Source organism: Crocuta crocuta, unplaced genomic scaffold (genome assembly GCF_008692635.1).
Source record: "Crocuta crocuta isolate KB4526 unplaced genomic scaffold, BGI_CrCroc_1.0 scaffold149, whole genome shotgun sequence".
Lineage (NCBI taxonomy): Eukaryota > Metazoa > Chordata > Mammalia > Carnivora > Hyaenidae > Crocuta > Crocuta crocuta.
The window spans coordinates 5,168,553-5,184,114 of NW_027551561.1; the positions used below are offsets into that span (position 1 = coordinate 5,168,553).

General features: G+C 41.3%; 1 protein-coding gene across 1 annotated transcript in view; it reads right to left on the reverse strand.

Annotated features, from left to right (window-relative positions):
- Positions 1-4,536: 4,536 nt before the first annotated feature.
- NLK (nemo like kinase) overlaps positions 4,537-15,562 on the reverse strand; it is a 168,432-nt gene continuing 157,406 nt past the window's right edge. The window contains exons 8-11 of the mRNA XM_077749691.1: positions 14,863-14,949; positions 8,058-8,256; positions 7,057-7,150; positions 4,537-4,955 (exon numbers count right to left, since the gene is read on the reverse strand). Of these exons, the coding sequence (XP_077605817.1) occupies positions 4,901-4,955; positions 7,057-7,150; positions 8,058-8,256; positions 14,863-14,949 (435 nt within the window). The 3' untranslated portion in view covers positions 4,537-4,900. The remainder of the gene's footprint in view (positions 4,956-7,056; positions 7,151-8,057; positions 8,257-14,862; positions 14,950-15,562) is intronic.

Here is a 15,562-nt window from a genome sequence, read left to right on the forward strand (position 1 = left end):
TCAAATGCTTCCAAAAAACTGAAGAGGAGAGAAAGCATCTAGATACATTTTATGAGGTCAGCATTATCCTAATATCAAAAGCAGACAAAGACAGGGGCGCCTGGGTGGCTTAGTCGGTTAAGCGCCCGACTTTCGCTTAGGTCATGTACTCGCGGTTCGTGNCCAGCATTATCCTAATATCAAAAGCAGACAAAGACACCACAGAAAAAGAAAGTTACAGACCAATATCCTTGATGAACACAGATGTGAAAATCCTCAATGAAGTATTAGCAATGCAAGTCCAACAATACGTTAAAAGGATCACATACCATGACCAAGTGGGGTTTATTCCAGGGATGCAAGGATAGTTCAACACCTACAAATCAATCAATGTGATACCCACAGTAACAAAAGAAAAGAAAATCACACGGTCATCTCAACAGATGCAGAAAAAGCATCTGACCAAATTCAACATCCATTTATGATAAAAACTCTCAACGAAGTGAGTGTAGAGGGAATGTGCGCCATAAAGAAGGGTCATGTGTGAGACTCTTATAGCTAACATCATACTCAATGGTGAAAAGCTAAAAGCTTTTCCTCTAAGATCAGGAACGGGACAAGGATGCACATTCTTGCCACTTTTATTCAGCACAGTGCTAGAAGTGCTAGCCATGGCAATTAGGTAAGAAAAAGAAATAAAAGGCATCCAAATTGGAAAGGAATAAAATTGTTACTATTTGAGATGACCCGTATGTATGTATATATCATGCATGTATATATGTGTTTATATGTGTATCTGTATGTATGTGTGTATATATACAGATATGTATGTATGTGTGTGTGTGTGTGTATACATATGTACCCCTAAAGAATCCACCAAAAATCTTTTAGCACTAATAACTCAATTCAGGACAGCTGTAGGATGCAAAACAATACAGATATCTGGCATTTTTATACACCGATAACAAGACACCAAAAAGAGAAATGAGAAACAATACCATTTACAGTGGCATCAAAAAGAATACATTACCTAGGAATAAATGTAACCAAGGAAGTGAAAGACTTACATAATGAAAACTATAAGATGCTGATGAAAGAAATTGAAGAGGACACACACAGATGGAAAAGTATTCCATGCTCATGGACTGGAAGAATTAATACTGTTAAAATGTCCATAGTACCCAAAGCAATCTACAGAGTCAATGGAGTATCTATCAAAATTCCAATGGTATATATACTTCACAGAACTAAAACAAGTAATTCTAATTTTTAAAATTAACATATTCTTTTTATTTTTTTTTAAATGTTTACTCATTTTTAAGAGACAGAGTGTTAGCAGGGGAGGGGCAGAGAGAGAGGGAGACGCAGTTATCGGAAGCAGGTTCCAGGCTCTGAGCTGTCAGCACAGAGCCCGACGTGGGGCTTGAAACCACAAACCAGGAGATCATGACCTGAGCTGAAGTTGGACGTTTAACTGACTGAGCCACTCAGGCGGCCCTAAAACAAGTAATTCTAAAATTTGCATGGAACCACAAGAGATCTTGAATCACCAAAGCAATCTTGAGGCACCAGGCTCCTCGATCTAAAACCATACTACAAAGCTACAGTAACTGAAACAGTATGGTGTTGGTACAAAAACAGACATACAGACCAATGGAACATCATTGAGAGCCTAGAAATAAACCCACACATACAGAGACAATTGATCTATGATAAAGGAGCCAAGAACATACAATAGAGAAAGAACAGTCTCTTCAATAAACGGTGCTGGGAAAACTGGACAGCCACGTGCAAGACCATGAAACTAGACCACTACCTTACACCACACACACGAATTCGCTCAAAATGAATGAAAGTCTTGAATATAAGACCTGAAACCATAAAATGCCAAGAGAACTGAAACTAGACCACTATCTTACACTATACACAAAAATTAGCTCAAATTGGATTAAAGTCCTGAAAACATAAAATGCCAAGAAAACAGGTAGTAAACTCCTTGACACTGATTTTAGGGGCATCTTGGTGGATCAGACTCCAATCAGGAGAGGTAAAGCAAAAATAAGCGAAAAAGCTTCTGCACAGCAATGGAAACCACCATCAAAACAAAAAGGCAACCTACTGAATAGAAGATATTTTGCAAGCCATGTATGTGGTGAAGGGTTACTATCTGTAATATACAAGGAACTCATACAACTCAACAGAAAAACAGTGTAATTAAAAATTGGGAGAGGGGAAGAATAAGGATTTCTCCAAAAAACACATACAGGCGGCCAACAGGCACATGAAAAGATGCCTGTTGAGAGAGAGAGAGAGAGAGAGAGAGAGAGAGAGCGCTCAAGTGGGGAGAGGGGCAGAGAGAAAGAATCCCAAGCAGGCTCCATGCTCAGCGTGGAGCCTGATGCAGGGCTCGATCGCATGNTGCCCTCCAGTTACCAACAATTTTAGATAAGAAACTGAGGCACACATCCCTTGGTTGGCTGAGCAGTTTCCAGTGGGAACAGGTCAGTATATTCTGTCTAGTATTTATCTGGGAAGAATTAGTTTTAAAGTGTTATATGTGCAGTTCATAATCCTCTCTTGTTAAGTGATAAAAACTAGTTTTCTTATTTAAGCACTATTATATCAGCAAGGCTTCCTTCTAGGTAATTCTTACACTCAGTAGGGATTCGAAAGTTTACTGGATGAACAGACTAATACATGTGTGTGTATTAGTAGTTGGAAGAGTCCACTCCTTTCTTGTCAGGATAAAAATCCATTCATTTTGCTAAATCAAGAAAAGATAGGGGTAAACATACATCGCCTACAAACTCGAGTCATGTTGCCTTATCCGCCACAGGGAAGGGGTTCTGAGGTCAGGCAGTCTGGGGTCAGGTCGTAATTACCCACCACCCGGCTGGGACTTCTTCCTTAGCTGGAATTACATTTGGGCTGCCGGGGGCAGGAGGTGGAGACGAAGAGGAGGGTGAGGTCAAGTCCTCGGCAGTCTGCTTCATCCAGAGCAGTCCACTTGTATTTATTTAATGTATTGGACGCTCACGTATTGAAAGCTGATCTCACATTGAAAATAGGGTTCTTTGTGCAAAAAAAAAAAAAAAGCTTGAGAGAAAACCACTGGGTTAGACTCTAAGGTCTGGAAAGACTTTCAAATGCTATGTATTTGACTCACAGTGTCTTTAATGTTAGTTAATTCAGTTTTAGATACGTGTTTTGGCAATGTAAGTTTCGGGAAAGATTTTTAAAAGCCACAACTAATTTCCTCAAAGATCCAAACAGAACTCCAAATAGGAAATGTCTTAAAAACCGCCAAATCAGGACAAGAGCCGTACTGAAGAGAAGACAAAGGAAGGGAATCAAATTAAGAAAAGATGACACATCTTTTTCAAATGTCACATTTAATGTTTTCACCACTGTACTTCAAATCTACATTGTACAAAGTGACCAGTAAGTGTGCCACGGTTAATTGACCAACCTCTGAGATTGTACCTTTCACACCAGTGTCTTCTTGGGCTCTTTTGATACTAAACACGTTTCTCATTCAAGTGAATTGAAATGCTTCAGTTGGGGGTGATTCTCAGGAGCCTCATAAAAAAAAAACAAAGATATTGCACCATCTTTGTTTAGTAATTCAATGTTTGTTTCTTTCACAGCAAATAATTACTTCATTGAAGTTAAAACTTCCAAACATAACTTATTAATAGTCTTCAAAGTCAGCTCAGATCACTCAAGATGAAAATACTCTGCTAAATACAGATAACTTACAATAACTTTAACAGTTAATTGTCCATAACACACACCAAGGTTTTTTCCTAGACCAATTTTAAGACGATCCATTAGTATTCCTTGTACAGGTGAAAAACGATCTTCAATGTTCTTGTCTTTTTATTTTTAATATAAAAGTTGGAAGGGACATTCAAGTTTCAAGTCTCCACATTGAACTTAAAAAAAAAAAAATAGTCATCATCAGCAATGTGGAGGTAAACAAGCCAAGTTGTATAACTCCAGGAGGTAGAGGCCTTCAGTTTGTATTCATATATACATATGCACAGAAGAATTCAGTGTTCCAACAGAAAAAAAGAATTTGTCAAAAAGTAATAAGTTATTTACTACTGTGACATTTCAAGACTCCCACAGCTTTGCCTAAGGACACAAAACACGTTTGACATAATTCCCTATGTGCCTTTTTTTTTGTGGCGTTAAAATTTTTAAAAATTCGTCTCTGTCTTTATTTATTTATTTTTTTTAAACTGTCCAGTGCAGGAAAAGTCTCACAAATTTTCACAGACCTAAAATGTGCAAGCTAGTTCTCTCTCTATACAGCANCTTCTAATAAAAATAGATTAAATATATATATATATATTTATACTGGGTAAGGAAAACAGAAGTTTCGTCTCTCCTAGTCACAAACTCATTCTCTCTACCCACAACATTGGATTTTAGACAGCACACATCACCGTCACGGCTCTAATGAGAAGCTAATTATAGGGCTTGATCATTAGGTGGCATGCCCCACCCCCCACCCCACCCCCAGGTGCAGCCACCATCAGCTCACCNGTTTCTGAACAATCTCACTTCATTAAAAAAACAAAACGAAAACAAAATAAAACAGAAACACAAAACCCCAAAACCCCAAATTTGGTTCAGTTCTCTTTTGTTCTGACGTGGGCCATAACAGCTGCACTGAATTCATAAAACATGAGCAAATCCAGGTAAAATATTTTTCTTCTAAAAGCACAACCACTTTACAAGATTAAAAGTCTAGTAACATTTCTAAATATTATTCGTTATCATACAAGTAGTGGTTGTTAATTTAAAACTTCATTAGTAAAATTACAGTACGAGCATGATTAACCTCCAGAATTGCAAATCCCAGACTCCAGTGGAAAGCTACATTACGTCTTCAGTAGTACATTATCTTCCACCGTCACTCCCACACCAGAGGAGATGGGGGCATCTCGGACGGCTGGGCGACAGTGGAACTGGAAGAAAACGGAGACACGGTGAAACCGGCGGTGATGCCACCAAGGGCAAGAGCGCGAGTCAGTACGTGGGGCTTCCTCCCTGCCTCTCAAAAAAATCCTAAAGCCCGTTTCTGGATTTTTCTTTGTTTAACGTCTCACTGTTCGTTCAAGAATCTGCGCCTGTAAGCGAGGCGACAGCGATGGGCCTGAGAACGACAGGTCATTGACTCGTTGTGGGGCGCCGTGCAGCTCCTCTCACCTTCCTCTTCCGGAGGGGAGGATGCCGTCCGCCTCACCCGCTACTGTGAGGAACGCGTGAGATAATGTATGGGAAGCGCTTTTCCACCGCGCCTAGTCCGTAATATGAAGCCAGCGGTGGGTACTGTAAACAATCGTGTCTATAACCAACCAGGAAAACAACCTTAAAGGACGCAGAATGATCCACTTAAAAGTAGCCTCTCAGAATACGGTGACTTTCTGTGGGGGCCTATTTTGAATGAGCCTCCTAAGCACTCTTTTATCAAGTATAAATTCAGTAGTAATGGATAATCACTTGGCATCTGTGATCCACGGATCCGTTTTCTCAGTTATTTCACGTATCTGTCTAATTCTGCTAACTAGATTATAAACTTGGGGTGGGGGTGGGGGGTGTAAGCGCTTTGCTTCCCGGGGGCCCGGGATACTGAATAACGGGCACCTGAAACGTACGGAAACATGTGACTGGCTGGGCCACGGACTCTTAGGGGAAAATAATAAAACGAAGTCCTTTTAAACCACAGAGAAACCTAAAAAGGCGACCCAGTTCCTTCTCTCCACAGACAAATCCATGCAAGAAACGCAAGTCACCCTCATTTAAAAAAACTCTTGACTTGGGTTCAACAAATTCAATCAACTTCCAATACCACGTCAAGGCCAGGTAAAAGGGAAGCAAGGGCAAGTGGGAGAAAGAGGGGCAGAAAGGCAGGTGGGGAAGGAAGGAGGAAGAGGGTGGCTTCTCAGCTCCAGATCCGTCCTTCTCTGCCCCGCTTTGTGATCCTGGAGCAGACCCTGCTTGCACTGGCCTCTGCCACCTGCCTTGTGCGGGGTGGGGGGTGGGATACTGCACGGTCACAGCAGCAGGAAGCGGCTTCCCTTCCTGCTTCTGGTGTGGGGTGTTTTGTTTTTTTGGTTCTAGTGTTGTTTTGTTTTTTGTTTTTTACATGGAAGGCCCGGCTTTGTTCTACCTAAACTTTCTGGCCACCTTCTCTGCAACCCAACAGGCCTCTCTGATGGACCAGTACTGCCCATTCTTTTCGCGAAGTTTCCTCACCACCCTCACGCTGTATGTGTTCCTACGACAGCCATATCCTCTCTGAAGAGGTCCAAATCTTATTAGCCTTGGGTGGAGGGGCCTCCTCCAAATTCTGGATTTCTTCCTCGTTCACTCTTCCCTCGGTCTACAGGGAGTACCTGCTTTTTGCATTTGCTACTTTGGGACACTCCGGAATCTTCGAATGCACCTTTTTAGAAGTTAACCATCTTTTCCTAGGCAATGCTTCTTGCTATTAGATTTTCCCTGTTCACATTACTGGGTGTGGTTTCTTTCTCCTGACTGGACCTTGGCTGATGCAAGGAGTCAGGGGAAAAGAGATGGCGAAGAAAGGGCAGAGAGAGAGAGACAAGGAGAATGAGGCTTGTTGGACTCGAAGCGGCCATAAAGCTCTTTAAACAAAACTCTAAACAGGACACACTAGCCTCACACCTATAAAATCATCTCCCTTGCTTGCAGCGGTTATTAAGGTGGTGGGGGTGGCGGTGGGAGCCCAGATGACCACGTCTCACTCGAGGGCAGCGGCCACCATGCAGCCACAGCAGGAGGGCCCCTAGCTCCCCATGCACGTCACCGGGGAACAAAACTGCTGACGCGCCAGCCCGACGCAACCGACGAATTGGCGTCCGCGTTAAAAACGACTGCTCACAGTTTTTAATTTGCTTTGGACTAAAGCCAAAACTCGTAGAAGAAAACCTCCTTTTTCTCCATAGGATTTCATCTAAATGAAACCAGAAATATGCGGCACCGCCAAATCACAGTGGCATCCTTTTAATCACGAGAAAGTAAGGATTACATCCATATAGTTACCTAATAAAGCTCTTAAAAGCAGCAGACTGCGGGTTGATGCAGAGAGGCACTCGGTTTCCTTTCTGCTGTTCCAAAATGAACTGGTGAATAATTTCTGTGGAGAAAGCAAACGTCACATGACCCATGCCACTCTGCAGGCCCGGGAGCAGCGCACTGGCAGCCAACAGGCCGCCTCTGTAGGCCTTTCCGATGGGCATCATTAGACTGAACGCACATAACACGGATCAGGCAGACTCCGATGGAACTTTCTCGAAACCAAAATGACAGTGGCTGCCAAACACAGGCAAACCCCCTTCCCTGCCAAGTGGCATTATATGGATTGGAAACCCCATCAGTGGGAGGAGGAAAATGGTCTGTAAATTGGAGAGCAGTCCCAAAGGCTTGGCATGATGAGGGGATCTTTTAAATTACCGGTAATTATTGCCTTTTTGAAAAACATCTCTGAAAAAGCCCCTCAATTGGTGTTTAGGTACATAGTTTTGGGCTGTTTACTTTGAGGACCGCTCCCTTCTAAGTGCCCTAAAATGTCTAAAGTCATTCAGAATGTTGGATGTCCTTGATCTCCACTGGCACCCTGGTGAAGAGATGGCAGCAGGGAATTTTCAGAATAGCCGATCGGAAATTCCCCTCTCCTGTGATCGTCCAAGGGAATGATTCCCTCGGTAGACATTTATCCTTTGTAAAGTTTGCGTGTTATACAAAAAACAGTATGTTTCATCCGATGAAACCACACTGAATGAATACACATTAACTGCTTTGAGTCACACTCACGAAGTAACTGATCTTGGGAAGCTTCTCTGCCTGACCTTCTACTTGTACTATTAAATCAGGGTTTTTATATGCTTTCTGAGCATATTTGCCCTGGCCAAGCAGCTATACGTGAGGTTGTAAAATAAACATATGGAGGAACTTGGGTCGCCATCCCGGACTCGGCCTTTTCACGGCCACATAATGAAAAACGTTATTATCCTACCTGGCTGGGGGCCAAGAAAGATACTCACCTTTAACCTGTCGAACAGAACTGAGGTTCTTCTCAAAAGTGTCATCAAATTTGGGATTGGTGACGGGCTCAAAGTCACTGGTATACACTCTTCCAGTAGAGGTGGAAAAGCAACATTTACACATACACGTGTGATAGCGTAGTCGCCCTTCATCTAAGTAGGGGTGGGCTAAGGCATCCTTAGCGGATATTCTTTTGGACTGAAATCAAATTCAGAGACCAGCACATCAACACTACAGATAAACACGACTGTCCACACAGGATCTTTCATAAGACACAGCGACTGTTTTTCACAGCCCATCCTTAACTTACGGGACATCTTGGGTAAAAGGGGGTGACTGAATTTAGAGGCGGGGAGGTAGTGTTAGAGGGAGTATGTAACTTAGGACAACCGACCACCCAGTGCCACCATAAAGTACTCGGAAGTGACTCTGCTAAGATCCCCAAGAGTTCCGACCTTGAAATGGATATGCGCCTGTCAAACATGGCCAATACCATGACATTTAAATATGTAATGCTTTGGAGGGGATAAGTTTACATTTTAAATAACACTTATATTTTCTAAATATGTTTCAGCATTCGGTAGAGATGTGATCATGGTGGCAATTTTACAAAGCTGCTTGAAATGTTTATCCTCTGGGAATACCAGCTGAGGGGCCGAAGCCTGTGATGAAGCCGGTGGCGTTAGGCAGCAGAGAATGGTCTGGATGCCACGTTTTGACAGCCGGCTCTGGCCTGTGGTTTTCTAATACCTCACACCAGAGTACTTCATGTAGTAGTTTCAGATTTATGCAAACCATAAATTTGTTTCTCTATTAAAATAAAAGTCACTCCTCTTCTTGGCTTAGTGGACACACAGGTAATTTTCAGGTATTTAAGGATGGACTCAGTACAGAGTAGAAAAAGAATGGACCCTGAGCCCTGCTCCCGATAGAATCAAGCACTTCACGCAACACAATAAAAAACAAAGAAACCTGTTCCCCACTCAAATAAACCAAAAATAACTGGATCATCCTGGCTGCTTCTGGTCCCCCAAATAACGAAATAGTATCAAATATTTCTCATAACCCTGGATCCTTACAAACACTTTTATCACTGGTTTTGTGCCATGCTGATGTTAAAAGGCATGTCATGACTTTTCAGGATCCGAGAATCACAGAAGAAAGCGGTTTACCCACCACGGACAGACAAGGTGTAAGCTGGACAACCGCAGCTTTATTCCTTCACCACCCGTCCTGTGTCATGTTTGGCGATCCCGGCCCTCTGCAGCCTGACTCGCTGGGACGTCTTAGCAAATGAACTTTTTCTTTCTTTTTTTTTTTTTTTCCTAAATGGGTCCAGCTATTACTGGAGGTTCCACTGGGATAAAGGCCTATTGTCCAGAGCCAAAAGAAACAAGCTTGCGGAGAGTACACTTTGCCCAGGACTGGGCCCCTCCGAGTCCTCAGTATCTCTGGCTGGTCTCAGGTGCAGGCTTTTGCACACTGCAGCTGGTTCCTGGCCCAGTCTATTTCTTTTTATGATTGAGCGTGGCCAATCGTGAACACACTGGTGGCAACAGGGATTGAATCTGGGTTTTTAATTTTATCATCTGACCATTAGGTCATTTCTGTCAGGTGGCAGATGTCAGAAGTTGGGTCCCTGTCAGCTGCCGCCAGTCGCCGGGATCTGGTTTTCCTGTTAAGTATCTTTTTGTTTTGTTTTGGTCTGTGGATTCTGATATTTCCAAAACTTCAGAATGCAGGGTTGAAAAGGGTTTGGTGTTATCCCACCTACTGACAGCACGCGCTGTGTTTGGATGTTCTGTGCACACAAACATGGCGCCTCTGAACTGTCTTACCTACGAGAAGCCTTTGAACGAAAAGTAAATCAAATTCCTAGCATGTGATGATCAACTTCTATTTCTCTAAACAAATTAATGTCTCTTTATGACTTCTGAAACAAGGCTAAAGAAAGAAGACTCATTACGTAAGGGGTATGAACACTGAAAAGAACTGCCCTGCTCAACTGAGAAAGAGATCACAAAATGATTCAGATTTTCAATAACGTTCTTTGGAAGGACCTGATGGTACTTAATTAGGTCCTATATATTTTTAACTGCATGCCATACATACCTTGTTTAACTGATCAACATTTATAATAGGTGTGGACACCTGTTGCTACCCTAGATTTTGTTGCTTTGTCAAAGCTGGCTCTTTCAGTTTTGAAGAGATGGTAAAATTTCCCATTTTTTAAAAAAATATTTAAAATTTTTTGATGTTTTATTTATTTTTTGAGACAGAGAGAGACAGAGAATGAGTGAGAGAGGGGCAGAAAGCGAGAGGAGACACAGAAACCGAAGCAGGCTCCAGGCTCTGAGCTGTCAGCACAAGAGCCCGATGCAGAGCTCAAACTCGTGAGTCGCAAGATCATGATCTGAACCGAAGTCAGATGCTTAACCGACTTCAAGCATCTGAATGACTGAGCCACTCAGGCACCCCAGTAAGATTTTCCATTTTACAAACACAAAATATTTCTAAGTGAACATATTGATGTACATTGTATACTTCTGAGGGGAGTTAATATATCATGTTATGAGATTTCTTAAAAAGAAAATAGGGCAGGGGGGGCTAGGTGGCTCAGTTGGTTAAGCGCCCAACTTAGGCTCAGGTTATGATCGCATGGTTCGTGGGTTCGAGCCCCACGTCGGGCTCTGTGCTGACAGCTCAGAGCCTGGAGCCTGCTTCAGATTGTGTATCTCCCTTGCTCTCTGCCCCACCCCTGCTCACACTCTGTCTCTGTCTCAAAAACTAAAATAAACGTAAAGAAAAAAGCAAATGGGGCAAACTCCTATTCCAGCTGGTTTTCAGAAACAATATCAACACATTAAAGACATATACAAAGAAATGGAAAGATTTCTAAAACATTATTCTTCCTTATGTATTAAATATGTTGGCTCTTTAGAAAGGTTTTCTTGCTAGAGTTGTAACTCAAAGATTAAGCTTTAATTGTGGATTAAAAGAATACTCCTTAAGTTACTAGGGTACAGAGTAAGAAGCAAAATATTTCTCTTCAATATCTTAAAAGTTTTAATATTTGGTATGTAATTGTATAAGATAAAGAGACCACGTGATATTCCTATTCAAGCTGACTCTGGACAAATCAGTCTGAGTTATTTGTTACAGCATATTTTTTTTTGTTACAGCGTTTTTATTTTTAATTTAAAAAAAATTTTTACATTTATTTCTGAGAGAGAGAGAAAGAGAGAGAGAGAGAGAGACGGAGAGTATGTGTGTGAGCAGGGGAGGGTCAGAGAGAGAGGGAGACACAAAATCTGAAGCAGGCTCCAGGCTCTAAGCTGTCAGCACAGAGCCTGACGCCGAGCTTGAACCCACAAACAGTGAGATCATGACCTGAGCCGAAGTCGGACACTTAACCGACTGAGCCACCCAGGTGCCCCGGTACAACATTTTTAAAACATCTGTTTTCTTCCTGATTTTACTGCCAGGTACAAATAATGCTACCACAATATTCTACAAGGTTTGTGTTTGTTTTCTCACAAAAAGCCTAATCATTTTTAATTTGATTTTTTTTTTTTTTTTTTTACCGANAACAGGTAAAGTCTTTTTTTTTTTTTTTACCTCCCACCCCCATCCAATGCACTGGTAAAGTGCTTCTAAAAAGAAATTAGTTTTTAGGATGCTACAAATCACAAGGGCTTAATGTGTCCTTAAATTTTAATCTGATTCTTAGTTAACATTAAGACCTTAGTAATAATTAATTTGAGTTAATAAGCCGTTTTTGGACAACTGGAAAACATAATTTTAATATACAAAGGCTCTTCTTTAATACATTATAGAGGAATGAATAGTATATAGTCAAAAAAGATGTGTAAATACCTTTGGGTCGAAGTACATATGTGTTTTTTTAAAGAGCATAAAAGAATATGTGATGATAGGAGACGTGTATGCAAGATAATAGATGTGTCCTTGTCACGAGGAAAAAAGTGACAAATTTTATCTAAATTCCTAATAGTTATTGTTGTGCGTTAAAAATATTGTTTGTAACTATTTATTGCATTTAGATAAGTTAAGGTCCCTGGAGGTTTGTTTAATGCCTTCGCTATTTGAGTTAATAGTTAATTTCATCTTTATAAACTGGTTATTTATTATACCCCATCCTTTCCAATACTGTTGATACTGTAATAATAAAAGAACCAGAGCCCTTTAACCTCATCCACTAGTGGTTTCTGCTTTCTCCTTATATTTGTGTAAAGGCTTGTACTACAAGCTGGAGAATTAGACTTTCCATGAGAAGCATCACAAGAACCTCAGTAAAGGGCTGTTGTCAGGTGCTCCTGACTACTGGATCCAGGGTGTAAACTCATGGGCACAGCTGATACCATCACCACAGCCATCCTGGACTAAACCACAGAACTGAGCCAGGATTTCCAGGAATGGTTCACTCCAGGAGCAGACGTGTGGCAAGGGACTATGAACCCAAGATCAGCAAAGTAATTAACTAATTATTTCAGACTAACTAGATTAAATAAACGGATTTAATTATGGTTAATGTTCTATTTTTAATGATATTTTAAAAAAAAACCTCATTTAAAAAAAACGTTTGTTTATTTTTGAGAGAAAGAGACAGAGTGTGAGTGAGGGAGGGGCAGAGAGAGGGGGAGACACAGAATCCGAAGCAGGATCCAGGCTCTGAGCTGTCAGCACAGTCCCGACGTGGGGCTCGAACCCATGAACCACGAGATCGTGACCTGCGCTGAAGTCCGATGCTCAAACGACTGAGCCACCCAGGCACCCATAAAGCCTCATTTCTTCATAATGTATCGCTAACCCTCAACTTAGCAGGTTAAAATCATAATGAAACACTCATTCAAAATGGTATCTATTTCCAACTGAACCCTCAAAACTGGAAAGAGAAGAATCCTTACTATCAGTCATAAACTACTAAAGCATCAGGCCTATTTAAAAAGAATCTGTAAGAACATAATGACATATATTGGTTGGCCTTGTTCTATAAGGCAATGATAAAAATGGGTAAATATTATCTCAAGTGACTTAATGGAATTCCTTTTTTTAAAGTTTATTTATTTTGAGAGAGAGAGAGAGAGAGAGAGAGCACGCGAGCATCCCGAACAGGCTCTGTGCTCTCAGTGCAGAGCCTGATGTGGGGCTTGATCTCTGAAACTGTGAGATCATGACCTGAGCCAAGATCAAGAGCTGGACACTTAACCGACTGAGCCATCCTGGCGCCCTCAGGGTTCTTTCTTTTTAAATGACCATGTAGTTATTCACACAGGTCCAATAAGAATCTATCCTCTGTTTTACCCCCTTCTTATAATCTTCTTCTTCTTATAAATCTTACCCCCTTCTTATAGATAAATCTAATGTGTAACTATAAACACACTACACGTTTCATTTTAATTAGGTGTGACAGCCCTACTCTTAAGGAAAAAGGACTACATGTCACAGGTAGAACTATCTAAAAGGCCTGCCAGGAAAACACGCTTGGTGTCTACTTTATGGCTTGGGAAACTCTAGCCTTAGGGATGTAAAAATTATGAGCTCCTGGCAGGTCAGGACCATTAATAAACCTGGGATCTCTGAGCAAGAGGACCCCTTACAGCTATAAGTATTCCAGGTTAAACCTGGTACTGGTGAATTTCATGGTTCTTGGTTCCTATTCTAAATAGAATAAAGAGAGCAACATATTTCTGACACCTGAAAGTAAAATTAACCTCAGGGCCTTTATAAATTCTCCTACAAGCAGACAGAAATAACCTCTGAAGCCTGAAGTTCACGTGGTTCTGGTTTTGTTAACCACAAAAGATATATAAAAAATACGTAAAAGGTCTTCATGGACTAATCAACCATGTCCTGTTGTACACACAGTTCAGCTACGTAGATAAACTTGCCAAATAAAACAATGAACAGAAAATTCACTCTGGTCGCTGAGAAGCAGCTGTTTTCTCATTATGAACGGGCCAATGTAAACTTCATAAATGGTAGTTTTGTGTTTTCTTCCCCTTTAGATACCTGTTGTGTTTTGTATTTGGTGACTTTCTCGTGCTCTTCGCAAGGAAGATGTTCTTTTCTAAATGCTCCCAATTTTGAGTCTTCTTCGGCAATAGTTTTTGGCACAGACATGAATCCTAAATATTCTTTGGATAGGGGCGCCTGGGTGGCTCAGTTGGTCAGGCGTCCGACTTCAGCTCGGGTCATGATCTCACGGTCTGTGGGTTCGAGCCTTGCGTCGGGCTCTGTGTCGACAGCTCAGAGCCTGGAGCCTGCTTCGGATTCTGTGTCTCCTTCTCTTTCCACCCTCCCCCACTCATTCTCTGTCTCTCAAAAATGAAAAAATGTTAAAAACTTAAAAAAAAAACCTGAAAAAAAAAATTCTTTGGATAAATAAATGAATGAAGACCTGAAGTTGGTCTCAGAAGAACTGAGTCTAGAAATAAATCTACCATCTCAACGACCAAAAGAGCAAGCAGTTCCTTATGGGCAGAGTTGTTCAAATACTGTTAAAATTCTTTTCTCCTGATTCACCTGGGCATCAAACTCCTGCTCAAATACTGAGATCAACACGGATGGTACAGGTCCCTGTCTCTCTTCACGGGATGTTTATGTATTAATAATCCAACTTCTCTGTGATGGGTCAGTACAAAGATACACATGGACCCGGGGACTGAAGTTTACCTTTGAAAAGTCATTCTTTACATTGCTCATCCATTTGAAGTCAGGACATTTTCCTTAGAACATATGTATTTTTAATTCATTAAAAAAAATATAAATAGAAACATTACTTACTGGATCAAAGACCAACATCCTGCAAAGGAGATGAACAGCTTCATGGGTAGCCTGGCTAGACAGGGTATAAAGTACAGGAAGAGATGGCTGTGAAAAAAAAATAATAAAGAATTAAAACATGTGAGTCTCTGTATGTGTAGATCTGGAACACAGCCAACTTGTGACAAGGTAAGCACAAGGCTCAAAAGATGTGTGCACGCAAGTCTAAACTCAAAGGGAACGGTATTCCCCTCATTAACCAGTCTTCGGAAGCAACGACTGACTGCCAGTAGCATATTTCGCGTTGCATGATTACCCACTGGAGGTGAGAACACAATGGAGCCTATGAAAAATGAAAGCTAACTCTGTAAATATGGCGCTCCTGTTAGCCTTATGCTGTAAATACTCTGGAAAGAAGGGAAGACCAAACATGCCTGGAAAGGAGAGGCAAAAATATGCAAAACTTTAGACATATGCGAAGGTAAGCATGTAACCTTGCAAAGCAATCATGTGAACTATGTCTTAAATGTCTGCCTCCGTCCAACAGAGCCACATACGAAAACCCTTGTAAGAATAGCATCAAGACCTCTCAGAACCATGAGGAGATAATTATTCATCTCACAGAAGTTTTCTGCAGGGTCAAGGACTAACAGTGAGAAGATGAGATGAGGGTTCTAATTCACTAATTAGATAAATCAACATGTCTGAGTCCCAGGATTCT